The following is a 27,555-nucleotide window of genomic DNA, read 5'->3' as shown; positions in this document are numbered from 1 at the left end:
ATTCATACCTCATAAACTGGTCAGAGATGGAACTGATCCCCCGTGGTACACAAAACAGGTCCGAACGCTGTTGCAGAGGCAACGGAAAAAGCATGCGAAGTTCAGAAAAACGCGAAATCTCGAAGACTGGCTAACATTCACAGACGCGCGAAATTTGGCTCGGACTTCAATGTGAGATGCCTTTAATAGGTTCCACAACGATACATTGTCTCAAAATTTGGTAGAAAATCCGAAGAAATTCTGGTCGTATGTAAAGTACAAAAGCGGCAAGACGCAGTCAATACCTTCGCTGCGCAGTGCCGATGGTACTGTTACCGACGACTGTGCCGCTAAAGCGGAGTTATTGAACGCAGTTTTCCGAAATTCCTTCACCAGGGAAGATGAATGGAATACTCCAGAATTTGAAACACAAACAGCTGCTAGCATGAGATTCTTAGAAGTAGATACCTTAGGGGTTGCGAAGCAACTCAAATCGCTTGATACGGGCACGTCTTCAGGTCAAGATTGTATACCGATTAGGTTCCTTTCAGATTACGCTGATACAATAGCTCCCTACTTAGCAATCATATACAACCGCTCGCTCACCGATAGATCTGTACCTACAGATTGGAAAATTGCGCAGGTCGCACCAGTGTTTAAGAATGGTAGTAGGAGTAATCCATCTAACTACAGACCTATATCAATGACGTCGGTTTGCAGTAGGGTTTTGGAGCATATACTGTATTCAAACATTATGAATCACCTCGAAGGGAACGATCTATTGACACGTAATCAGCATGGTTTCAGAAAACATCGTTCTTGTGCAACGCAGCTAGCTCTTTACTCGCACGAAGTAATGGCCGCTATCGACAGGGGATATCAAGTTGATTCCGTGTTTCTAGATTTCCCGAAAGCTTTTGACACCGTTCCTCACAAGCGACTTCTAATCAAGCTGCGGGCCTATGGGGTATCGTCTCAGTTGTGCGACTGGATTCGTGATTTCCTGTCAGGAAGATCGCAGTTCGTAGTAATAGACGGCAAATCATCGAGTAAAACTGAAGTGATATCAGGTGTTCCCCAGGGAAGCGTCCTGGGACCTCTGCTGTTCCTGATCTATATAAATGACCTGGGGACAATCTGAGCAGCTCTCTTAGGTTGTTCGTAGATGATGCTGTAATTTACCGTCTAGTAAGGTCATCCGAAGACCAGTATTAGTTGCAGAGCGACCTAGAAAAGATTGCTGTATGGTGTGACAGGTGGCAGTTGACGCTAAATAACGAAAAGTGTGAGGTGATCCACATGAGTTCCAAAAGAAATCCGTTGGAATTCGATTACTCGATAAATAGTACAATTCTCATGGCTGTCAATTCAACTAAGTACCTGGGTGTTCAAAATAACGAACTTCAGTTGGGAAGACCACATAGATAATATTGTGGGGAAGGCGAGCCAATGGTTGCGTTTCATTGGCAGGACACTTAGAAGATGCAACAAGTCCACTAAAGAGACAGCTTACACCACACTCGTTCGTCCTCTGTTAGAATATTGCTGCGCGGTGTGGGATCCTTACCAGGTGGGATTGACGGAGGACATCGAAAGGGTGCAAAAAAGGCAGCTCGTTTTGTATTATCACATAATAGGGGAGAGAGTGTGGCAGATATGATACGCGAGTTGGGATGGAGGTCATTAAAGCAAAGACGTTTTTCGTCTCGGCGAGATCTATTTACGAAATTTCAGTCACCTACTTTCTCTTCCGAATGCGAAAATATTTTGTTGAGCCCAACCTACATAAGTAGGAATGATCATCAAAATAAAATAAGAGAAATCAGAGCTCGAACAGAAAGGTTTAGGTGTTCGTTTTTCCCGTGCGCTGTTCGGGAGTGGAATGGTAGAGAGATAATATGATTGTGGTTCGATGAACCCTCTGCCAAGCACTTAAATGTGAATTGCAGAGTAATCATGTAGATGTAGATGTAGATGTAGATGTAAGTAAGTTTAAAGATGTTGAGGCGGTAACATCTGACCTGCGTGACAAACAAAGAGTTGAGCATTTTGTGACAGCAACCACCGAGTTTCACAAGCAAAATGTTGACAGATTGATTCAGAACGATCGTCGTATCACTCAGAGGGAAACTGCAAGCACAATCGGCATTTCACAAGAATGTGTGGCTCACATTATTGCTTTGCTTAGCAATTGGAAGATCTGTGCACTATGGGTACCCCGGATGCTGACTCCTGAAATGAAAGCTCACAGACTTGAAATTTGCGAGGGACTCTTCTCTCGTTACGAGAATGAAGTTGACGGCTTCCTCCATTCAATTATGACAGGAAACGAAACGTGGGTACACCACTACGACCCGGATTTGAAACGTCAGTCTATGAAATATCGACACAAAGACTCGACCCTGAAAAAGAAAATCAAGACGCAGCCCTCAGCTGGAAAAATCATGGCCACAGTGTTCTGGGACGCAGATGGTGTTATCCATGTTGATTTCCTTGATCGTGGAACAACAATAAATTCAGAGCGTTACATCACGGCGCTGCGAACTCTGTAACGACGGCTAACAAGGGTCCGAAAGGAAAAGGGAAATGTTATCCTGCAGCGTGACAATGCCAAACCATACACTTCACGAAGCACAACAGCAGAACGCCAGAGACTGAATCTCACCACCGTACGGCATCCTCCATACAGTCCAGATTTAGCACCGTCTGCCTTCCATCTGTTCCCGATAATGAAAGACTATCTGCGGTGACATCATTATGCTTCTGATGAAGTCATTAAGAGAACTGTGAGATGTGGTTGCGGAAACAGAATATCGACTTCTTCGGTGACCCCTTCAGAAAACTTGTTCATCATTGGCAGAAATGTATCCAATTATCTGGTGACTATGTGGAAAAGTGAACATTGGTAATTAAAGATCACATTCTAAGGATTATTTCTGCGTTTGATTAATTAAAATATTCCCATCCAATCTCAATTAACGATGGTGGAGGCATTACTTTTCATTCAACCCTCGTATTATAGTACACATAGATATATATTAAAATTAATACAGTTACTAAATGTAATACAATAAGTTATCTTCGATATCGTAGAGGGCTACGAGATATCGACCACTCAGGAAATCGACCTTAGCACGTGCTCTGGAGATCCGGCATTTGCTTCCTCCACATTGCACACTAACGATAGCGGTGTCCGATTTAGAAAAGCGTCCACGCCGAGCAACCGTACCAGCCACATATTGACTTAGAAACACATCTCTACCATATCAACGCCTCTGTGTTAGCTGTGGTTCTGGGACTCGGTCCGCTGCATTCACTCTATTGTATCACCTCACTTGTACGATGCTCATAGCTAATACCATTTCAATATTACACTTTATTCTGGTTTTTAGACTTTTCCTACAAATTAAAGATCGAGATGAAGACCGTTTCGCAGGATTGTCTTTCAAATTAAAGCTCGACTGAGGGTATCTTTTTAATCAGATGTCTTATTCTACACATATCAAAAAAAAGTTTTGCATCACCTCTGTCCCTAGAGCCTCGGAACCTGTACAAAAAATGGGAATAGAGATGAACATAAACATCATTTCCGCCCTTTTTATTGCTCATGAAAACCACCATACAGCGAGACCTTCAGAGGTGGTGGTCCAGATTGCTGTACACACAGGTACCTCAAACACCCAGTAGCACGTGCTTTTGCATTGATGCATGTCTGTATTCGTCGTGCATACTATACACAAGCTCATCAAGGCAGTGTTGGTCCCGATTGTCCCACTCCTCAACGGCGATTCGGCGTAGATCCCTCAGAGTGGTTGGTGGGTCACGTCGTCCAGTAACAGCCCTTTTCAATTGTCCCAGGCATATTCGATAGGGTTCATGTCTGGAGAACATGCTGGACACTCTAGTCGAGCCATGTCGTTATCCTGAAGGAAGTCATTCACTAGATGTGCACAATGGCGGCTCGAATATTCATCCATGAAGACGAATACCTCACCAGTATGCTGTCGATACGGCTGCACTATCGGTGGGAAGATGGCATTCACGTATCGTACAGCCATTACGGTGCCTTCCATTACCATTAGCGGCGTACGTCGGCCCCACAGAGTGCCACTCCAAAACAGCAGGATACCTCCACCTTGCTGAACTCGCTGGACAGTGTGTCTAAGGCGTTCAGCCTGACCGAGTTACCTCCGAACACGTCACCGACGATATTCTTATTGAAGGCATATGCCACACTCATCGGTGTGGAGAACGTGATGCCAATCCCCAGCGGTCCATACAGCATGTTGTTGGGCCCATCTGTACCGCGCTGCATGGTGTCGTGGTTGCAAAGATGGATCTCGCAATGGTCGTCGGGAGTGAAGTTGCGTATCGTGCAGTCTATTGCGCACAGTTTGAGTCATAACACGACGTCCTGTGGCTGCACGAAAAGCGTTATTCAACACGGTGGCGTTGCTGTCAGGGTTCCTCCTAGCCATAATCCGTAGGTAGCGGTCATCCACTGCAGTAGTACTCTTTGGGCGGCCTGACCAAGGTATGTCATCGACAGTTACTGTCTCTCTGTAACTCCTCCATGTCCAAACAACATCGCTTTGGTTCACTCTTCAGTCCGGAACCGCGCTGCTGGTACGGTCGCAGGTTCGAATCCTGCCTTGGGCATGGATGTGTGTGATGTTCTTAGGTTAAAATGGTTCAAATGGTTCTGAGCACTATGGGACTTAACTTCTGAGGTCATCAGTCCCCTAGAACTTAGAACTACTTAAATCTAACCAACCTAATGACATCACACACATCCATGTCCGAGTCAGGATTCGAACCTGCGACAGTAGTGGTCGCGCGGTTCCAGACTGTAGCGCCTAGAACCGCTAGGCCACTCCGGCCGGCGTTCTTAGGTTCGTTAAGTTTAAGTAGTTCTAAGTCTAGGGGACTGATGACCTCAGATGTTGTGTCCCATAGTGCTTAGAGCCATTTGAGCCATTGGGTTCATTCCGAGACGACTGGAAATCTCCTTGTTGAGAGCCCTTCCTCTCACTAAGTAACAATGCGACCGCGGTCTAACTTCGGTATTCACCGTCTAGGCCTGGTTGAACTATAGACACACGAGCGGTGTACCTCCTTCCTGGTGGAATGATTGGAACTGATCGGCTGTCGAACCCTCTCCGTCTGATAGGCGCTGCTTTTGCATGGTTGTTTACATCTTTATGCGAGTTTAGTGACATCTCTGAACAGTCAAAATGACTGTGTCTGTGATACAATATCGAAATACAAAGTCTATAGTAGTGGAAACCGGTGTGATGAAAAACTTCTTTATATGTGTGTATATTACTGTTTTCATACAACTTGCAACTGACAATAATTAGTGTTGAAGAAAATGTCGGCTCGACATGCTGCTGGCGTGTAGTGTAAGTTTTTTTTTTTTTTTTTTTTTTTTTTAAAGATACCGAGGTAGTTAGGCACAAATCATGTCTGTCGCATACAAAGTTGGATCGTCGCGTTGTACCGTGTTCACTGAAACTTGTTCAGCGTTTCTGGTTATTATGGTTATATAGGACAGCTCGCGCTGACCAGGCGCAAACTGAAAGGTCTCAGGTTCGCCAGACACGTTCCCCTCTAACAAGGGAAGCGTACGACCGGTTTTTCTCATCTTTCCCCATGAGAAAATTATGCAGTTTCCTGAAGGCTGGGTTAGACCCTAAACTAACTATCACTAATGGAACCATTTCATCAACGAAGTTGTATCACGTTAGTTAATTTATCTTTCTACTAATTTTAAATCGGTGTGTTCATCACCATTATGACTGAAATAATACACGCAAAAGTGCTTTTGCTGCTCGATGGTAGAATTTTTCGAAACGTGTTTATATGCTGTCGGAATAACAGATAATGATTTCGTCATTATTTCACCTTTCTACGTTTTTAAGTTTAGGAATGACATCACGTAACACCGTAAGCTGCTGTTATAAATGTTCTTTAATAAGCGATCCGTTTCCGTCGAACACCATTCTCCGATTTGCATCCGCGGTTCCCTTATGTTTTTACTTATTTTCACTATACCACGTATGTATGTTTACTCCTTGTAAACGCAATGCAAAATGTTTAAATATCGCACATCTCATATTAGCGTACGTAATTTTCTGGCTGCTAATTTTTGTTTACTGATCTAGCTTCCAGTCAACTTTTTAACGTTCTATTCCGTTTCTGACGTCACAGTTTCAAAGTAATGTTTGCTGTCAAGCCAAGCTATAAGCATTGCTTGTATTTTTGCTACTGTTTTGAAACATACCTTTTTCCTCTCAAACATTAGCGATCTGTGGCGTCTTGCCACGGTTCGCGCGGCTCCCCCCGTCGGAGGTTCGAGTCCTCCCTCGGGCAAGAGTGCCTGTTGTCCTTTGCGTAAGTTAGTTTAAGTTAGATTAAGTAGTGTGTAAGCTAAGGGACCGATGACCTCAGCAGTTTGGTCCTATAGGCTCTTACCACAAATTTCCAAATTTTTCCGTGGACAATGGTCCTTGGGTTCGTCCTTTCTCGATTTCCTAAGGGTTCCTTACTCCTTAGGTAATGAGAGATTTGAAGCTATTTACAGGAGCTTTATTCTTCTGCGTATACGAAGACGTAATAGCGTGATACGTGTTGTTTCTGGTGGTGAAGCTGCTATTCGTGGGAGACTCAACGAACCGCGGGATGCTGCACTACGTGCTGGAGCGGCTCAACGCCAGCCTATTAGACGGCGACAAGACGCACGAGATGCGCGTCTACCACGCAGGCGCCACCACGCTGGCCTTCGCCTACTACCCGCAGTTCTGGCTCGCGCCACCTCAGCGACCAGTCTTCGACAGGACGCTGTACAGCCTCATCAACAGGTGCGCTCTCCACCAGTGTACATCTCCTACTAACGTCACAAACAGATAAATTTTTTCAGCACGTTCATAAAATGTTTTAGTGGTTTCATATGTGGCCAAAACGATAGACTATATAAATTAGAGCTAGGAACGTACATAACAACTGGTGTACTATCCCAGCCTCACTTAACAACAAAAAATGAGAATCCTAATTATTTTTTTCAATTTCCAAACATTCTGTGTATGAAACACTTAAAAATGAAAAAAAATCAAGGGAGCTACTTACAAGTATGGCGAAATATTAAAACCTGTATAACGTCCTGCCAAATAATTCCAGCAAATAAGTATAATGCTACTAGCCCATACTATTTAATTCATTTACGTAATATAGTCAAATACACTGTCCAGTCACAGTACTGTGACCACCTGTCAAAAATGTGAATGATCATCTTTTGCAGCGCGGACAGCTGAGAGACGTGCCGGGAGAGGTACCGACAGGGATGTGGACCCATGCCGACTCCAGTTCCGTGCTCAACTGCGCTAGGTTTCTCGGATGAGGATCTACGGTGCGAACAGCCAAATCGGGTGGCCCCACAGACTCTACATTGGATTTAAATCCTGGCTGTTTAGTGGTAAAGAGAGTCTCTTAGAAACACGGACGTATACTCCGAGCTGTGTTATATGTTGCATTGTCGTGGTGGTAGATGCTATCGGGCCGAGGAAAAACAGAATGAATGTGTGCCTGGACACGGTCACCGAGAACAGATGTATACTTGTGTTGATCCATTGCGTCTCCCAGAATGATGAGGTAATTCAAGGTATACCACGAAGACGTTCCCGAGACCACAACGCTACCTCTTCCGCCCTGGACCCTACCGACGATTGTTGCAGGGTGTTTCCTTTAACACATTTCACACCGATGGAGCACAAAACGTGATTTATCTGAAAAGGCCACCTGTCACTTTCTACTCTTGGACCGAAGGCCAGTGGTCATGCCCTTTTGTATATGAGATAAATCGCTCCGTTTCCGCATTGCAACAACGACTGCACTGGTTTCGGCGTCCCCATACATGTTTCATACACCACCCACTGCTAGTCCTGCCACCTACCGTCTGTGAGTGGTTACTGCACGTTGACGTAGAACATAGACGGTGGTCCCATTAATCTGACTGTACCGGGTGGAAGAGAAGAATAAACCACTAGGATTGCGAATAAGAGACTATACAGGGTGGTCGGGAATTCCCGTTACAGACTTCTAGGACTTGTAGAGGGGAGTGAGTACATCGTATTTTGAATAGGATCCCAGCGCGGAAACGTCATCAAACGAGACTACAGAGCGTCAAAGTTACAGACGCGAGCGTCTGTAAATGTACGTGATGATGTTAGAGTCTCTAGGATGACGGAGAACGATAAATGCATTAATTTCAAGTAGGGATCCCTGTACCGGAAACGAATGAGTCGAAAGTTATAAACGAAAACCGTTCTGATACCTCTGACAGTTGAATAGATGTACCGGTTCTTGTGTTGCGAAGAGTGTAGGGCTGGTAACTTTCAGTGGTGGTAGTGTGGGCAAAAACGAGAAATAATGTCCAATAAATGTGGGCTCTAAATTGCGTACCTGAGGAGCTATGACCACTCGTTCATCTTCGCTAATGTGAAACACATCTCCTCTACTGAGCAAGTGTTCATAGCTGTTAAGGTACGGACTTTAGAGTCCACGTTTATTGGACATGTTTTCTTGTTTTTACCCATACTGCCACCACTGAAAGTTACCAGCCCTACACTCTTCGCAAAACAAGAACCGGTACATCTAATCAACTGTCAGAGGTATCAGAACGGTTTTCGTTTATAACTTTCGACTAGTTCGTTTCCGGTACAGGGATCCTTACTTCAAATTAATACATTTATCGTTCTCCATCATCCTAGGAAGTTTGTAACATCACCCCGTGTATACGTACATTTACAGACGCCCGGTCCTATAACTTTGACGCTCTGTAGTCTCATTGCATGACGTTTCCGGACATGGCTTCCTATTCAAAATACGATTTACTCACTCCCCTCAAGAAATCCTTCAAGTCTGTAACGGGAATTTTCGACCACCCTGTATAATTTTCCAGAACATTAGGAATTGCTCCTTTTTTAATATTATAATCATATTATGCCAAGCGCCGTTCGAAAATTCAATTAATTTTACAAACTATATTTGATTTTTGAATTTAAATACATAGAAGGCGCGGATACAATAGTTGCTGCGATTCAGGCTTTAATGTATCGAGAAACTGTATTAATCTGCATATGTATTGTTGTAATATTAATCAACCTGAATTTTTAGGGTGCTGTACAAAATCAGCGAACAGCTCACTGTTTAATCCATCTTTTTTAAGATCGATTTTGCTTAAAATTACACTGATCGCCTACTGTACAGAAAAAAGCAACTTCGAAGTAATTTTTTGAGGTAGACATGTCAATTCCACTTCAAACTTTGTTTCGTTACTCAGTACATGTTTTTGATATAGCAAATTTTACAAATTAATACTCATTTATTCTGTATCAAGTTACAAATATAGGCCGACGAACGGAATTTTGTGCCAGCATTGACAGTGGCGATTCGTGGAACTGTTCCAGCCAGCTGCATGACTATTGCAAGAAAAGGCAGAGATAAGAGCTTTATGACATGACCAGTACAGCTGCTTCCAGTGAACATACAGAGAAGTGAGCGCGCAGTGGTCTGAATGGTGCGTGACGCGTGAAACAAAGATAATGTCTTCGAGGTCGCAATAGCTGGTGACTTAACGCTTTCCATCTCGGCAGTTGAATGAGACGACAAAGTTCCTAAAAATATCACTGCTTTGCTGCAGTTCTTAGTTTCTTGACACTTGACAATAAATTATTCTCTTCACTGTCACCGTCACGCTTTCGGGTCTTAGTAAATGAAATGTTACAATTCCATCTAGACAGAGAAGACTCTTTGTAACCGTACTTGGCGTTCCACTTTCAGTGTGCTCTTTCAAGTAGAACACCACATTATACACTGAAGTCCAAAGAAACTGGTATAGGCATGCGTATTCAAATATAGAGATATGTAAACAGGCAGAATACGGCGCTGCGGTCGGCAAAGTCTTGATAAGACAACAAGTGTCTGGCGCAGTTGTTAAATCGGTTACTGCTGTTACAAAGGCAGGTTATCAAGATTTAAGTTAGTTTGAACGTGGTGTTATAGTCGGCGTACGAGCGATGGGACACAGAATTTCCGAGGTAGCGATGAAGTGTGGTTCTCCCGTACAACCATTTCACGAGTGTACCGTGAATATCAGGAATCCGGTAAAACATCAAGTCTCCGACATCACCGCGGTCGGAAGAAGATCCTGCAAGAACGGGACCAACGATGACTAAAAAAAATCGTTCAAAGTGACAGAAGTGCAACCCTTCCGCAAACAGATGCACATTTCAATGCTGGATCAACAACAAGTGTCAGCGTCCGAACCGTTCAACGAAACATCATCGATATGACTTTCCGGAGCCGAAAGCCCACTCGTGTACTCTTGATGCCTGCACCACACAACGCTTTACGCCTCGCCTGGGCTCATCAACACCGACATTCGACTCTAGATGACTGGAAGAACGTTGCCTGCTCGGACGAGTCCCATTTCATATTGTATCGAGCGGATGGACGTGTACGGGTATGCAGACAGCCTCATGACTCTATGGACCCTGCATGCCATCAGGGGAGTGTTCAGTCTGGTGGAGACTTTGTAATGGTGTGGGTCGTGCGCAGTTGGAATGATATGGGACCCCTGATACGTCTAGATACGACTCTAAGGGTGTCACGTTCGTAAGCATCCTGTCTGATCACGGATTTTTAAACACCTCTGCAAGATTCATGGTGTCAATTCCCTCCAGCACTACTTCAGATATTAGTCGAGTCCATGCCAAGTTGTGGTGCGCCACTTCTGCGTGCTCGCTGGGGACCTACAAGATATTAGGCAGGTGTACCAGTTTCTTTGGCTCTTTAGTGTATTAAAACTATTTCAATGAAAACATTCTTGATCGCATGAAGCTATTTACACTGAGGTGATGAAAGTGATGCGATATCGTATATGACGGCGGTAGTGTCGCTTACATATGGGATAAAATGGCAGTGCATTTTCCGAGCTGTCATTTGTACTCAGATGATTCATGTGAAAAGTTTTCCGACGTGGTAGTCGTCGTACGACGAGAAATAACATACTTTGAACGTGAAATGGTAGTAGCAGCTACACGCATGTGACTATCCATTTTTGAAATCGTTAGGGGTTGTTTGGGGAAAGAGACCAGACAGCGAGGTCATCGGTCTCATCGGATTAGTTAAGGACGGGGAAGGAAGTTGGCCGTGCCCTGTCAAAGGAACCATCCCGGTATTTGTCTGGAGCGATTTAGAGAAATCACCGAAAACCTTAATCAGGATAGCCGGACGCGGGATTGAACTGTCGTCCTCCCGAATGCGAGTCCAGTGTGCTAGCCACTGCGCCACCTCACTCGGTGAAATCGTTAGGGAATTGAATATTTCGAGATACACAGTTTCTATAGTTTGCCGAGAATACCAAATTTCAGACATTACCTCTCATGACGGACAACGCGGTGGCCGAAGGTTTTCAGTTAACGACTGCGAGGAGCAGCGTATGCGTAGAGTTGTCATTGCTAAAAGAAGAGCAACACTGCGTGAAATAACCGCACAAATCAAAGTTTGTCATACGACAAACGTATTCGTTAGGACATCGAAGCGAAGTTTAGCGTTAATGGCCTATGGCAGCAGTCGACCAACGCGAGTGCCTTTGCTAACACCACGACATCGTCTGTAGCGCCTCTACTGGGCTCGTGACTTTATCGGTTTGGCGATAGACGATTGGAAAACAGTGGCCTGGTCAGATGAGTACTGATTTTAATTGTTAAGATTTGATGGTAGGGTTCGAACATGGCGTAGACCCCACGGAGCCATGGACCCAAGCTGTCAACAAGGCACTGTGCAAGCTGGTGATACCGCAATGGTGTCGGCTGTGTTCACAAGGAATGGACTGGGTCATCTAATCCAACTGAAGCGGTAATTAACTGAAAATGTTTATGTTCGGCTACTTTGAGACCATTTACACGCATTCACGGACTTCATGTTCACAAACAACGATGGAATTGTTATAGATAATGGTGCACCATGTCACTGCGCCACACTTGTTCGCGACTGGTTTGAAGAACATTGTGGACAATCACCCCCATGAATCCCATCGGACAACTGTGGGATATAATAGAGAGATAAATTCCTGCACCAGCAACACTTTCGCAGTTGTGGACGACTAAAGACTTAGCATGGCACAAATTCTGCAGGGGCTTTCAACGACTTGCTGAGTCCATGCCACGTCGAGTTGCTACAGTACGCCGGGCAAAGGGAGGTCCGAAACAATTTTAGGAGGTATCCCATGATTTTCGTCACCTCAGCGTGTTTCATACGTCTCATACGTTACCAGCTTCGATCTCTTATGAGACCGTTTTATTTTGTGAGGAAGAGTAAGACACTTTCTTAGTGGTCAAAGGACTTGAGTAAAATCGTAAGAATAAAATAATATTAAAAAATGGCAATGCTTTTGTATCATTTTACTCTTATGATTCTATCAATTCCTTTGATTTCTAAGAAAATGTATCACTCTTTGTCATAGAGTAAAATGGTCTGATGAAGATCCTGTAAGAGATCGAAACCAGTCCCCCTATGAAATAAATAAGCTACTGCTTTTATTGAAATAATTTTATTATGGTTTTATGGATCGCAGTTTCTTCGACTGACTGTGTTCCAAAAATGTTTGCCACATAATATTCCTCCAGTTGTCAGGCTTAGTCGTGTTGTAGCATTCGTGTAAATGAAGCGAATCATTCAGAACACTGGTGAAAAAACTCAGAAAAAAAGTCTCATTTTAAATAACAACCGACGTAAAAAGTCTGCAAAACTTAGCTTTATTGCATGTAATGAGAATTTAGAAAAGGAAAGCTATCGTCAGAGACTCAACCACATACCGGGTACCTCCTATCGCGATTGTAATGCGTTAAATTAAAGGTAATTTGTACCTTTCACTTATGATGATTTCGCCAGATCATGAAATTTCATAGCGCACTATATATCACTATAGTGCACTATAACACATTTATCAGACGTTCTACCTTATAAGCCAGCGTATATGATATCAAAGACGAAATATTTCGATTGCAAATGGCTTAGAAGATGAGATTATTAAGCACTATGGATATGAAAACTGCTTGTGAGAAGTCTTTTTTAAGAGAGAAAGTCAGTATGCTTGGGTTTGTGTTGCAGGTCTCGTCCGCTAGAGAACGACAGCTCTACGGTGCTGGTTGTGGGTGGCGTCCACTGGCTGGCCACGCACCATCTACACGTGCTGCTTCGAGTCTTACGCAGGTTCTTTCTTCCACACAATACAGATATTGTTGTCCACGTCCTTAAGTTCACAACACTAAATATAAGTACACTGAAACTAACTTGTAGATTAAAAACTGTGTACCGAACCTCGGACACGGGAACTCGTACCGGTCAGGTAGAAATTTTGAATCTACCACGATGTTTCGAAATAGCACACTCTGCACTGCAGTGTTAGATTCATTCTATAAACACACTAGGCTGTGGCTTAAGTCTTTCTCCGCTGTATATCTCGTACCGAGAGTGTTGGTTTTGCAAGGTACGCAGGAAAACCTCTGTAAAGTTTGTATGCTAGGACACAGGTACTGGAATAAGTAAAGATGTGAGGTAGGATAACTTCTCATGCCTGGATAGTTCAGTCGATAAGACTATTGGAGGGTTCAGGGTTCGATTCCCGTTACAGCACGATGTTTTAATATGCCTGCAAGTTTTAAAACATCGAATATTCTGTTACACAACGAAAGGTTTAGTCTCAGTACACTGCTCATTCATGAGAGGTGATTAAATCTATACCATGAATTCTCTGCCTCGTGATGACTGGGTGTTGTGTGATGTCCTTACACACAGGTTTAAGTAGTTCTAAGTTCTAGGGGACTGATGACCATAGATGTTAAGTCCCATAGAGCTCAGAGCCATTTTTTATACCATGAAACCAAGTTTTCTTGAACATTTATTCGAAACTGCAGTCGAAGCTCACTTATTTATTTAACGTTTGTAGCGCCGTTTAGTAGGACACGGCCCCTTCGGCTTCTGCATGGCTTTCAGTCTAACGGGAAGTGATCTGGAGAGCAGGCCAATCCCTGCGCAGAACAAAACAAGGAAACACACCGGTTTATTCATTGGAGCTATATTCTGTAGAAGGAGTGTTTTTTTAATATCACCACGGCCTAATTCTACTCAGATCCTAATCCATTTATGTTAATTGTATGTGTATAATGGCATTGGTACTGACGGCACTGTATGGGTACGATTCTTTTCTTCTTCGTTTCCTACTTATACCTGAATGACATTTTCTTTAAGACGACTCATTGGGGGCTGGAGAGAAACAGGTGTTGTGGAATACCGTAAATAACACGTTCGGTTCCTGTCAGGATGCCACGTTAATAGCGACCGCATTACTATTGAAAAACGATTCTAATGCAAACAACTCTGCATGAACTCATTCTCTTTATGCTGTACACAATGTGATATAATTGAGGGCTCTTCAGGGTAGGTAAATGTTATGTTCATTCTAGGACGACATACAGTGAAGAGCCAAAGAAACTGGTACACCTGCCTTAATATCATGTAGTGCCCCCTCGAGCACGCACAAGTGCCGCAACACAACGTGGCATGGACTCTACTAATTTCTGAAGTGGTGCTGGAGCGAAGTGACACCATAAATGCTGCAGAACTGTCCATATATCCGTAACAGTACGAAGGGGTGGACATCTCTTCTGGACAGCACTTTCAATGCATCCCATATATGCTCAATAATGTTTATGTCTGGGGAGTTTGGTGGACCGTGAAAGTGTTTAAACTCTGAAGAGCGTTCCTGGAGCCACTTTGTAGCAATTCTGAACGTCTGGGGTGTCGCATTATCCTGCTGAAATTGCCCAAGTCTGTCGGAATGTAAAGTGGATATGAATGGATGCAGGTGATCAGACCGGATGCTTACGTACGTGTCAATTTTCAGAGTCATATATAGACATATCAGGCGTCCCATATCACTCCAACTGAACACACCCCACACCATTACAGAGTCTCCACCACCTTCAACAGTTTCCTGCTGACATGCTGGGACCATAGATTCATCAAGTTGTCTCCATACCCGTACACGCCCATCCACTCGATACAATCTGAAACGAGACTCATCCGACCAGACAACATTTTTCCAGTCATCAACAGCTCAACGTCGGTATTGACGGGCCCAGGCGAGGCGTCAAACTTTGTGTCGTGCAGTCATCAAGGGCGTGCGAGTGGGCCTTTGGTTCTGAAACCCCATATCGATGATGTTCCGTTGAATGGTTCGAACGCTGACACTTGTTGATGCCCAACACTGAAATGTGCAGCAATTTTCAGAACCGTGGCACTTCTGTCACGTTGAACGATTCTCTTCAATCGTCGATGGTCCCGTTCTTGCAGAATCTTCCTCCGGCCGCAGCAGTGTCGTAGATTTGATGTTTTACCGGATTCCTGATATTCACGGCACACTCGTGAAATGGTCGTTCAGGAAAATCCCCACTTCATCGCTGCCTCGGACATGCTATGTGCCGCGCGGGATTAGCCGAGTGGTCTCGGGCGCTGCAGTCATGGACTGTGCGGCTGGTCCCGGTGGAGGTTCGAGTCCTCCCTCGGGCATGGGTGTGTGTGTTTGTCCTTAGGATAATTTAGGTTAAGTAGTGTGTAAGCTTAGGGAATGATAACCTTAGCAGTTAAGTCCCACAAGATTTCACACACATTTTGACAAGCTGTGTGCCATCGTTCGTGCGCCGACTATAACACCATGTTCAAACACACTTAAATCTTGATAACCAGCCATTATAGCAGCAGTAACCGATCTAACAACTGCACCAGACCCAGACATTTGTTGTCTTATTTAGGCGTTGCCGACCACATATTTCTGTGTTTGAATACGCTTGCCAATACCGGTTTCTTAGGCACTTCACTGTAGAAGTCAACAGACAGAAAAGCTTTACAATCCTCTGACACGAACGTGTAACTTAGACCTACAAAACCCAAGCTATTTTTTAACATATTCAACAAGTCTCGGAAAATAACAGTCGGAGCGTTCTACCAGTCGTTCACTTTTTCGCGACAATAGAAACACTCTCCTTGGTCATGGATCTATTCGAGAACCGGTGTGCAAACTTCCTCAACGGTGGAAGATCTCTTTTCAGCCAGATTTTCTTTCAACGTTCCGAAAAGATGGAATCCGCGTGTACAAGATCTGGACATTCCGATCACCGTCATCCACCTCTGTGCAGCTTTGGTAAAATTGTTGGCACCATTTCGCAAGGGCTGGACACGAAATTGCATTTGATCCATATACAACCAGAATTTCTTGGTGAAAGTGTTTGGGGTTTATATATTTTGCCCACAAGAATCGTACAGTTCCGCGTACTTGACCATTTGATCATACACTGTAATATATTTTTTTAACCGCACCGCAGCAGAACTGTGTCTGAAGGAAACCTGCGACATGTACTCTCTTCTGAGAATGTGCCACTCTTGTTCCGCTATGGTCTTAGCGTAGGACGACATGTGTAACTTACTTTATGAAGTCCCTACGTATAATGTACACTGCCAGAAAAAAAGAAAAAAAAAAACCGCAACACCCTCAGGAACTGTGTTCTGTGGCACCATGGCATAATATGTGCAAATTGAGGGGTTCCAGAGTTAGTGATTCATTTGTCATGATCGTAGGGGATCCGATGACAGGAGGCCTGTTTGTGTACTCCCTGTTTTGACTCTGCTGGCAATAACTCTGCTGGGCTTCGAGATGAACATTGTTTGCAGCATTCATTCTATCGTACAAGCATGCATCACCAACGAGTACGTGCTCCTATCGGACAACTTCAGCAGTTTGTACGGGATCACACACTTTGCCTGTAGAAAGTTGGATGAAAGTGTGGGAGGATTGCTGCACATGTTGGGAACAGTGTCTCATTGGTGCGTCGCTAATTTCAACACTGGTATGTGGAATATTCCCACACCTGCAGACCAGGTTCTGGACGTCTCTGTAGCACAGATGCGCTTTAAGATCGACGTATTGTGGCAGTAGCGGCGAAAGACCGAACATCATCCAGGAACGAAATCTGGGCAGATGCTGCACCTACTGTGTCATCAGGGACCAGGATTAAGATCAAGTGTGCCTCTGGCCACGCTGCCAAACACTGGTGTTGTGAAATAGTGAAAGAGTTGAGCGGAGGGTGGAACAGCGGTCTGTTGTTTTAAGTGATGAGAGTAGATCTGGTGTTTCTGGAGTGTACTGTAACAATTGCCTGCTACATTCTACAGCCCGTTACCTCCGGCTACCGCTATTTCTTCGGCAGGAAGATGGTGTGCTTTTTCAAAAGGAGAGTGGACGGCAACATACAGCTGCTGCGACGCAATGTGCTCCCCGTGCTGCATAACAATTGCCTGACCATCAAGATCACTAGGTCTCTCGCCAGCTTGACACGTATGGGACATGGAGAAGTGGAAATTTACTCTTCCTCCAGGGCCTGTAAGAACCACTTCTGAAATGCAATAAACGGTGCAAGATACTTGGAGCAATCCGTCACCTTTAATGATCGTTTGCATGTGAGGATACTCACCTGAGTTACCGACAGATGCTGGTGCACTTTGTATTGATGTAACTGTTTGGACACCCTTTACTACAACATGTGCGCTTTGTTTGTTATCATATACTCCTACAATGATGCTCCACCTGTCACATCACTTGCCAAGGAAGTGACCTTGTCATGGAGGCTGTTGCATTTTCTTTCCGGCAGTGCATTTCAGTGTAGTCTAAACACTAGTTTTTTGTACTAAACATCCTTAAATCCACCGTACTTCCCCAACATCCAGTCGGATTTTTGTGCTGTACACAGCGTCAATAAATCATTAGTCACACATACTTCTGACTATCACGGGGTATTTCCACGTCATCGACCTCTCATTGTACCCTCGCGCCACCGAAGATATGACGCACGTGAAGTCGTTGATAATTTGTACTCCAGTTGCCTACCTAGTAAATGCTGTGAAACGAAATGGTTGGTGGATGTTGCCAAGATTGTTTCAATTATCCCGCAGAGGTTTCGGTGGGAAATCCTTACACAATCTCTACACATTTGACTGCTCCTTGTTGGAGTTATCATCCGGAGCCACCTTAAATTAAACGACCGCACAAAAAAATATTAGGAAAAGCCGATAACAGACTGCTCACAAAACACTTGGTAGACCGATTTTGATCCGTGATATTTCTGAACAGTTTCTGACCCTTACCAGGTCACATTAATAGAAGAAATAGACGAGACAGAGATCCTAAAGTAACTCCACTGGACGACGCTGCAAGAGAGGCGTTGTTGAAAAAGTCCGAGAGAGTGCTTTCCGGAAGGATATGGGCGACTTATTTCTTCCACGTACATACGTCTCGTGAAATAACCACAACAAGAAAATTCGAGAAAATCGAAACAATACAGATGTTTTCCGACACTCAATCTTCCCACGTGCTATTCGGGAAAGAAACAGGCAAGGGAGCGTAACAGTTAGTGGTACCTGAAGCACCCTCCGCCACACACCATAAGGTGGCTTGCGGTGTATAGGTGCAGATGTAGAACTGAAATAGCGCATTTTATCTATCTGATACCTTACCAAATTACAAAAATTATCAGGAATTGTTTCTGTAATGTCGATATCTGGCTTTGAAACTTATTTCCAGTACCTTCTTGTATTTAAGAAAAAGCTGAATGCTTATCAGCTGTCATTAATACAGTTTATCATAAAATGGTATGAGTAGCATTGGTAGCAAGGAAATGGAGGAATAAATCCATAATCCTTCTCATATCAATTTTTTCTGCCTTTCCTCTTCCTTATCTCTTTGTCCTTCGTTTTCAGAAAAAATCATTCCATCCTGCCACTCCTTTTATTTGTACTCTGGTTTCATTCTGTCTCACCTGTTTTTCATGTCTACTTCTTGTTCATAGCTGCCACAACATCTTACCGATCTTACAAAGTTATTATAGTTATTATTATTATTATTATTGTTATCACCCTGTTGCCGTAATTGTTACTTTTATTATTATTATTTTATTATTATTATTATATGATAATGTATCGAGGTACTGTGAACTTAGTGTCAGAGTCAACATCCTCAGAAAAATCTACTTTGCGTTTGACTTGGAGCCAGCAGCCGCATGGTGGGCATCTGTTGACTGAGACGACAAGGTTGCATATTTCATGTTCCAGGAACTTATAATCCTTGGTCCTAAAACCCCAGTAATTTATTCCTCATTGTCATTGTAATATTCTCTTCCATTTCAGTTGTACAAAGTGCAAATGGTTCAAATGGCTCTGAGCACTATGGGACTTAACGTCTGAGGTCATCAGTCCCCTAGAACGTAGAACTACTTAAACCTAACTAACCTAAGGACATCACACACAGCCATGCCCGAGGCAGGATTCGAACCTGCGGCCGTAGCGGTCACGCGGTTCCAAACTGAAGCGCTTAGAACCGCACGGCCACGCCGGCCGGCTACAAAGTGCATCACGAAGTTTAAATTGTATCAGCGTAGTTCAAAATGTCTTTTTTTTTACATGGTATTGAATAACAGTTATGTCATGTCCCATTTCCCTGACTAAATGGTTACCACCAAATACTAGTTAATAAATTTTAAATAAAACGAACCCCCAATCGAAACTCTGGACAACATCTTCATTACAAGCAATCATGATTCGAGGGAACAACAACAACTTTATCCACCGCGGTAACCAGTCTGCCCAACAATGAACGGCAACCACGCCTTCGGATTCTGGGGAACGTGGGTGCCACGATCACAGAGAAAATCTGAGTTCTCTGGAAAACTACCAAGAAAGAATCCTACATACATTTGAACCGTCAGTGTAAACACCCTAATTCAACCAGTCAATATACACTACTACTTTTGAAAACTATATCAGAAAGATGTAGCTATTAGTTATTCAGAAAACGCGCTTCACATACGCGACCACTACAGATTACGGCTACTCCCGTATCTTCAACAGCAAAATGAACAAGCGAGTCGGTATAGAAGCCACCCCACAATTGCAGATACTCCCACAAACATCAATAACAGGAAAGATCCTGAAAGGTTGAAGAATTTTGGAATAAACTTGAGCAGGTAAAGTCAAAAATTCCTGATGAAGATATAGAATTCAGTTACGCGATATCGATGCAAAAACTGTCAGAGGAAAAGAACACCTAAGAAAGTGTTACCAAGTACATAAATTCACCAACAAAAATGGGACCAGACTCATTGCATTGTGTCAACAAAATAATCTGAAACGCATGTGGACCTCTCTGCGGAAACATCCCTGAAAGCGAGACTTGAAGGTCACCCAGATAGTAGCTTGGTGGATATGAAATAGATCACCTAAACATTACATACAGTTCGCAGGAAGACGTTCATCATGTTTAACTTCACAGAGGTGCAAACAACTATACGATTCGCTATCTTGTGGATCAAAGTTAGATTTACTGCAAAATGAGCACACCATAAGAAAACAAACCTTCAGAGAGCTGACAGAAAAAGAATCCAAGAACTACGGTACAAAAGAGGAATCTGAGAAACATAAAGCAGTTATTTCTAACCAAGGTCATTCAGAATGCCAAAACGATAATCTCCAGGAAAAATAACACATTCCTTCCTTGGTGGGATTCAACATGTGAAGAAGCTCTGGAAGAACGAAAGCAAGCATTCCAGACACAGATCAGATAGGAGGTGGCAATGTTAATCAGACCAAGAGGAGGCACATGATAGAACCACTGGACCTGTTGAAAAGAACATCAGAGAACACAACACATGTAACTTTTACAGGACCTTCAGAAGATACATTCGTGGATACACAGCACAGAACCAATGTTTCAAAAGGTAGGATGATAAAATCTCTCCGACAAATGGAGACAACTGTAGGGAGCCAGCACGATACTTCTCTCAGCTATTCAACTGTCCAGAACTACTTCTACGACTTCCTAGGGGAACCATATACAAGTACTGGTATACCCACTGTTCCAAACGCTCACCAAAGATGCAATCTAAAAACGTATCCTTAGGTTTAAAATCAACAGACATCTTGGGAGGATGACATCATAGCGTGGAATTATTGAAGCACGTAGGGAGAAACATATTAGAAGAACTTAGACAAATCATCACGTATATTTGGCAAACAGAAGAACTGCCAGAAGATTAGAAGTGTGCACTCAAACAATCACTCCAGAAAAATGACGTAACAGACATAAATAACTACGAATGGATCTCTCTCCTTCAGCTCAAGTGCCTCATATTCACGACGTGTTTACTTCTAATGACACAAGCATATCTTGAACATAAGATGAGTGAATACCAAGAGGGATTTCTAGCAGGACGCTCGTGTGCAGAACAAATTTCAACCTAAGAATAATAGTGAAATATAAGGCTATCGGAAATATCCCAGTCATCGGTACTTCAGTTGACTTTGAAGGCATATGTTTGGGTTGACCGAAAGTATCTTTTTGACAATACAGAAGGGCAGGGAGTAATTCCAAAGACAGTAAATCTCATGAAGCAAACGCTCATGGATAAAAAGTCCAATGTAAAAGTGTGGGAGAAATATGAGAGCGTTTTGCAATTAAAACCAGTGTTCGCCAAGGTGATGGTCCGTCACCACTCCTCTTCAGTTTCATTCTGAATAAAGTCATTAAGCAAATGGAAAGAAGAACTAGAAAAACAAAATCTCAGGATGCCTAATAAACTTGGACAGGGCTAAAGATGTCATTGAGATATCTTGCTTAGCTTTCGCAGGCGATTAAGCAGATCTAGCGGACATTGACATCACAGCAAACCGACAGAAGTCACCCAAAGAACGCCCTGAAAAAGCTGAATTACAAATCTCTGTTAGACACTATAACACCGTGATCTAACCTGAAGCTCTGCATACAAGGGAAAGTTTAACTCTAAACAGAAAAGTAGATCTGGATAACATCCTAAAGGAGAAACAATGGGTTATGAGCAAAATTCTATAAGCCCCTATGAATGAGGGACTGATAAAGACTGAAATCCCATTATGTAACGGAGAAATTATCATCCTGGGAGCAGACATTAGAAAACGAAGGCTGAAATTTTATGGACATTTTGAAAGTCTCCCAACAATGAGGGTTATAAACAAAACTATTACATATATAGGAAAATTAAAGAATTCGCCATGGATGCAACAAGTTAAAAAGAACGTGGAGAGAGCACATTTACGAATCTAAAAGCACTGTGTGGTCCACATGTCCATACGAAGAGTAATTAATGTATAGCCCCAAATTTCAAGTTAGCTGAATCTGGAAGAATGCCAGGTTAGCCTAAATCTCAATTTACCTACTCTTTGCAAGGAAAAATACAATAAGTTGTTTAGGTTGCCGAAGATCAGAGGAACACAAGGATACGTCAGAATTGCGTTTATTTAAAGCACTGTGTGCATCCACTAAGGCATCAACACAAACTTTCACTTACGTAAGGCACTGGTCATAGCAGATAGTGTTAATTCTTCGAAAATTGCAACCACTCGCGCTGTAAAAATTTCGTAAGAAATCTAGACAAATATTGCCGGACGATCGTGAAATGAACTTCCTGTGGAATAATGGAAATCAGTTGGTTTTCCGTCTAAATTAATGACTGAAAATTGTTTTATTGTCTCAGTTTATTACGATAGGTGAGTATTAGTAAGACCGCATGCTAACGGGATACTACATTCGGGGAAAGCTGTAGGACCGCTTTGAATCGACGTACTGATATTTCTAAGCAGAACAGAGAAATATATCGTTCCGCGCAGATGAAACGGTACGAAGAAAGCACGTGTTTCAGGAACGGTCGCATGCAGCCCATTTCAGCTTTCCGTCAATCACGTTTCAAAAAATATTTTTCACTATTTATTGCCGTCTGTTAGTTTAAAAATTTAATACGATATTTAATATGTACAATTATGTAACTAGCACATTCTAGTGGCGTTATGCCTGATGCATTAATGGTAGATGATTTCCCAAGTACGTTTACAGAAATACGCAACTGGTTTCGCTTCTCCACTCCTGATTTTTCGCTCCTAGACATATATGAAAATAATAGTGCAGCTAAAGGAAATCTTGCGGTACAGAAACAATAGTAGTACCTCCAGAAAAACTAAACGTTCAGGATGAATAAAAAAGTCGAAGGCAATGAAGAAAATAAAGAAGACATCGATCCTCTTTGAAATAAATTAAGAAATACGAGAAGCCCGGAAACACGATCTGAACTAGTTACACCTTCGTTTTTCCATTAATGTCTACCTTTGTATACAGTGTTGTGTGAGGCACTATTAACGAAACTCATCTGTGTGCTATCACTGTTCTGGTATAACATGCAGCTGCCGAACGTGTGTTAGTCCATTCTCTGCTTAAAGCTTCATCGTGCTGCAATAATTGCGATTCACGTGGTTAGCACACCGCCCTCCCAACCGTTAATGTTAGCTTTCCAACCTGGAACCCGTTTTACGTAAGTTCTTAGTTGCACCCAAGAGACTAAATGGAGCTTGTAGAGATCTCCCGTCGAGAAAAAGCTCTGGTTGTACCAAGGGTAGAACTTAAATCCGGCAGTTAGATACAATCTCCGATGTACCAAGATGACTACAAGTAATTAAAACAATCCTACAATAAAAATTTAATTGTAACGGAGTTTACTATGAAATTTATTTCAGATACAAACACAGAACGTCAAATACAAATGTGAAAGTTTCTATCTTCGATTTGTGCTCGAAATGTGGCTTTGTTGGTCTCCTTGAGAAAGTGTGGCCCAAATCCATAATCTGGCAGCAACACGCGAACTAAAAAGTGTTCTATTGTACAGATTGTACCGTTTCACCAGCCCTCATTCAGAGGTAATTCGATGTGTAATTTAACAATACAGTTTTCGCAGGGACACAGTACTTAAAACATAAGACTCATAGTCGGAGCGAACTGCTATCTACTGTAGATCCGTGCCCTGCTATTTAGGTTTAGGTTCCCTGCGGTTTACCTAAATGGACTGCGGTTAATTCAGGGAATGGTACCTTCGAAAGAATACGGCTGGTCTTCTCTCCCATCTTCATCGTATCCGAGCTTGTGGTCAGGCTCTTATGACTTCGTCGTCAGAGGAACGCCAAACGTTAAATTTTCCTTCACCATTCCTAGATCTGAAATGATCTTATCACGGTTCAGTGCAATGTAACTTGTGGGGCGGCGAGTGAGTCGTGAAAATAAATTTGCTGTATAAATGCTTGCAATTCAAAATGTTTGAATCAGTTTCAGGCTTTTAAAATGTTGTTAATGCTGTCTTTCGCCGTTCTCAACAGTGGCTCTCTATTTACCTTTTAGCACCCAGAAAGTGATTTAATAAAACGTGGAGCCTGTAAAGAGAGTTCCTAGTGCCCACTTCATCTGAGAATACCATTATAGCTGCAGCTTATAGCTCTGAGGAATTAGGAGATTGTTCGGGATTTCTAATCAAAACGATTTTCCAAAATAGTTGAGTATATTCTGAAATTCACTGATAACAAACACAAGTATCCCTACAACCTAACTAACAGAGCAGTTCAGAGTCTAATGCGCTGATGCAACTATAAATGTCCGAATTAAATGTTAAAAAGAATGCTCGCCAAGATTTGATGAGAATATTTCATCAAACGCCACGCTAAAATAATTGGTAGAATGTCTGTCCCGCGACGGCACGTGAAAACACGACAATACGCAAACTGAAGCTAGATAATGCAAATCATCTCAGAATTAATCCTTTACTTGAAATGCTTTCACGGTTCCGCGTATCTCTAGTAACTTAATACGGCACCCGAGGCTGTTTGTAGCAATGCTTCCGAGCGAAGCGACTCCCGACACAGCTGACGTGCTATTCAGCGTCTGGAGAGAACTGGGGCCTTGCCTTCCTCGCGCAGCGCTCTTATATATATAGCCGCGGTGCGGACGGCTAAGAGAACGCCTGTTCAAATCGGCTCTCCCGACTAGCCGCTGGGCTAGTAACGCACCACTTCAAGTTACATAATAATTTATAGCTTCTTTTGCTGATGGCCGATGAAGCTCTTAATTTAAACGTGCATTTAGCACGCAGGTAAGTATTGATAATAAAATTTTGACGTGGCTAAGTTAACTATTTTGGGCGAGAGAATTAATTAAATTACGCTACACGCAGCAGATGAGCTCTGAACTGGCCCTTTTGAGATCCGCTATCGCTATAATTTTATAGGTATTCAAAAGAAACTTTTCACATCTTCATAGTCATAGCGGACCTCCAACCTACTTAAATCTCAACATCCTAGCCTTATTTATTAGCCTACTTAATCTATCTTGCTTCCTTCAGTTTTGAGACGAAAACCAGAAAATCATGAATTTCCACTAAAGTCTTAATCTGTGAAATCCAAAGTACTGTTTTTATTAAATCATTATGAAAGATGAATCTAAATATAAATTTTGAAGTCTCTAGCTCTTTTCTGTTGCGCCAATGATTTTTTCAGAAAAACGTCCAAATTTCAAAAATGGCTGAAGTTATCGAACTGATATTTAACACACATTAATTTAGTATTATTCCTCACATGCTAGAAAAGTTTTAAGTCATTTGCTTGATTTTTAAGGTATTGCGCAACATTTATGACGTCAGAGCTAGTTACAGCAGACCGGCTGGCACACAATGGAAACTGATGTGAATTTACTACAGCGTGAGTAGGCTGCTTCCCTACAAACTGACCGCCACTACTGTTTCTGTTATCATTTCGCATAACTCGTGAGCACAGGGTGATGTAATACTATCAAGAAATACATGTGGAATGAAGTGTGCTTATCTGTTTGTGTTTGTTACAGGGAGGGACTGCAGTCGGCACGCATCGTCGTCAAGACGCTCGGTTCAGGCTTTCACATCCCGTCCGAGGGCGTACACTACCTGCCTAAGGTGCGCGAACCCAAATATCAGCAGATTCTTTTTTATGGTTCTTTGGCCTCACTTATACAGCCAGCCTCAGAGCATAAAAAACAACAGTTATCTATTACATGCTTTTAAACTGAACTTAAATAAACTATCTAACCAAATTCATATTTTTACTGTTTTGTAATGTAATGTATGTAATATTTTATTGCACTTTTTTATTCACACGGTGTTTCAAAAAGACTCATTCAATTTCAGAAGACTTTTTCATTTACCTGAGTTAAATAAAAAACCGTGTGTTAATTTTAACTTAGGCATAGAAGCACAATGGTTTTATTCTCAAAAGAATAATCCAATTCTGAAAGGGTATCCTTTTTACGCAAATGCACGCACAGCATTATTACATTTAGGAAAGAAATTTACATTTACCTATTACAGACTTTCAAAATGTCCTCCATCGAACACAGAACAAACATCCAGGCCACTGTCAAAATCGCCCATATTTTTACGAACATGTCTTGACTTACGGCATTCACTGCTCCTCCTATACGGCCTCACAATTCAACAAATGATTTTTCTATGGGAATCTCATAGACATCGTCTTTCCCAAGTATAAAAAATTCACATTCCATGTGATAAAACACGCATGGAGAAAGAGTTTATTCAAGGGTAGGCTCTCAGACGTATCCTTCACAAACACTCACAAAAAAATCGCATACTGTGAGATAGGGCAACCTTGGACGCCAATGTTCCAATGCGAGATCTACATGAGCCTTACGTCTAACTTATCTCTGAGGCAGCACATTGTCAAGAAATGCTGTTAATTGAAGGTGCTAGTGCGGTTGTGTCCAGCCTCTCGAAAAATGAAGTTTTCGGCATGTTTCCAAAATTTCACACTTTCAGAAAATTCTCTATCTCCAATTATGGAAACATGATTCTGGCTTCTTCTAACATAAATTCTTCTTGTTCAACACCCAAACATGTTTTGCTGACCTTTCACCGTGGTCAGTAGATTGATTTATGTTCTACCAGATAAAATGCAAAGAAATTTTGCATGATAATTGATACAGGTGTGAAATTATATCATTAACATATCTGAGTTATAAGAGCGTGCGAAATATCTGCCCCAGGTAGACGCTTACCGGCATCCCTACGAAGCGCAACCTACAACTGGTGCCAAGGCAAACGTGTAGATTCGACGTGAAGGTTAGAATTCACCCCAAGTTTCTGTGTTGGTGTAGTTGGAAGATATACTCTTATGAAATCGGCTGAATCTTTTTGAAACATAATGAAATACTCTATCTTGCATTTTGTGTTGTACAGAGGAAAAAGATTATTCGCGTTAATTCATGAGACCAGTTCTAAAGTTCAGAAAAGACATAATGGCGTTGGAAGGGTACACGTCGTCTACATTCTACATCATTTTGCAGCATACACAGGGTGTTTCAGATACGACGCAAGTGCTGCACCCAGGGTAGCGCGGGAGCCAAAAAAGCGGAGGGACGCTCCAATCGTCCATCACACTCTGGCCGTTTCTTCAGAGCCTTTAGTAGTGTACGAGTAAGAAAGCGAGTGCGGGATGCATTCTGTACAGGAAAGGGCTGGAATACCCACTGCCTGACAAACAAAAGTGAGGCACCAAGAGGTCAGGGTAGAATGTCAGTAT

At 42.7% G+C, this 27,555-nt stretch overlaps 1 protein-coding gene across 1 annotated transcript in view; it reads left to right on the top strand.

Annotated features, from left to right (window-relative positions):
* The window catches only part of LOC126184352 (cadherin-like and PC-esterase domain-containing protein 1), a 144,384-nt gene that overhangs the window by 84,414 nt on the left and 32,415 nt on the right, over window positions 1-27,555 (top strand). The window contains exons 3-5 of the mRNA XM_049926731.1: window positions 6,628-6,839; window positions 13,150-13,251; window positions 25,829-25,916. Coding sequence (XP_049782688.1) covers window positions 6,628-6,839; window positions 13,150-13,251; window positions 25,829-25,916 — 402 coding nt within the window. The remainder of the gene's footprint in view (window positions 1-6,627; window positions 6,840-13,149; window positions 13,252-25,828; window positions 25,917-27,555) is intronic.

Source organism: Schistocerca cancellata, chromosome 4 (assembly GCF_023864275.1).
Source record: "Schistocerca cancellata isolate TAMUIC-IGC-003103 chromosome 4, iqSchCanc2.1, whole genome shotgun sequence".
NCBI lineage: Eukaryota > Metazoa > Arthropoda > Insecta > Orthoptera > Acrididae > Schistocerca > Schistocerca cancellata.
The sequence above is the reverse complement of the archived record's forward strand: the minus strand, read 5'-3'. Positions and strand labels throughout refer to the sequence as shown.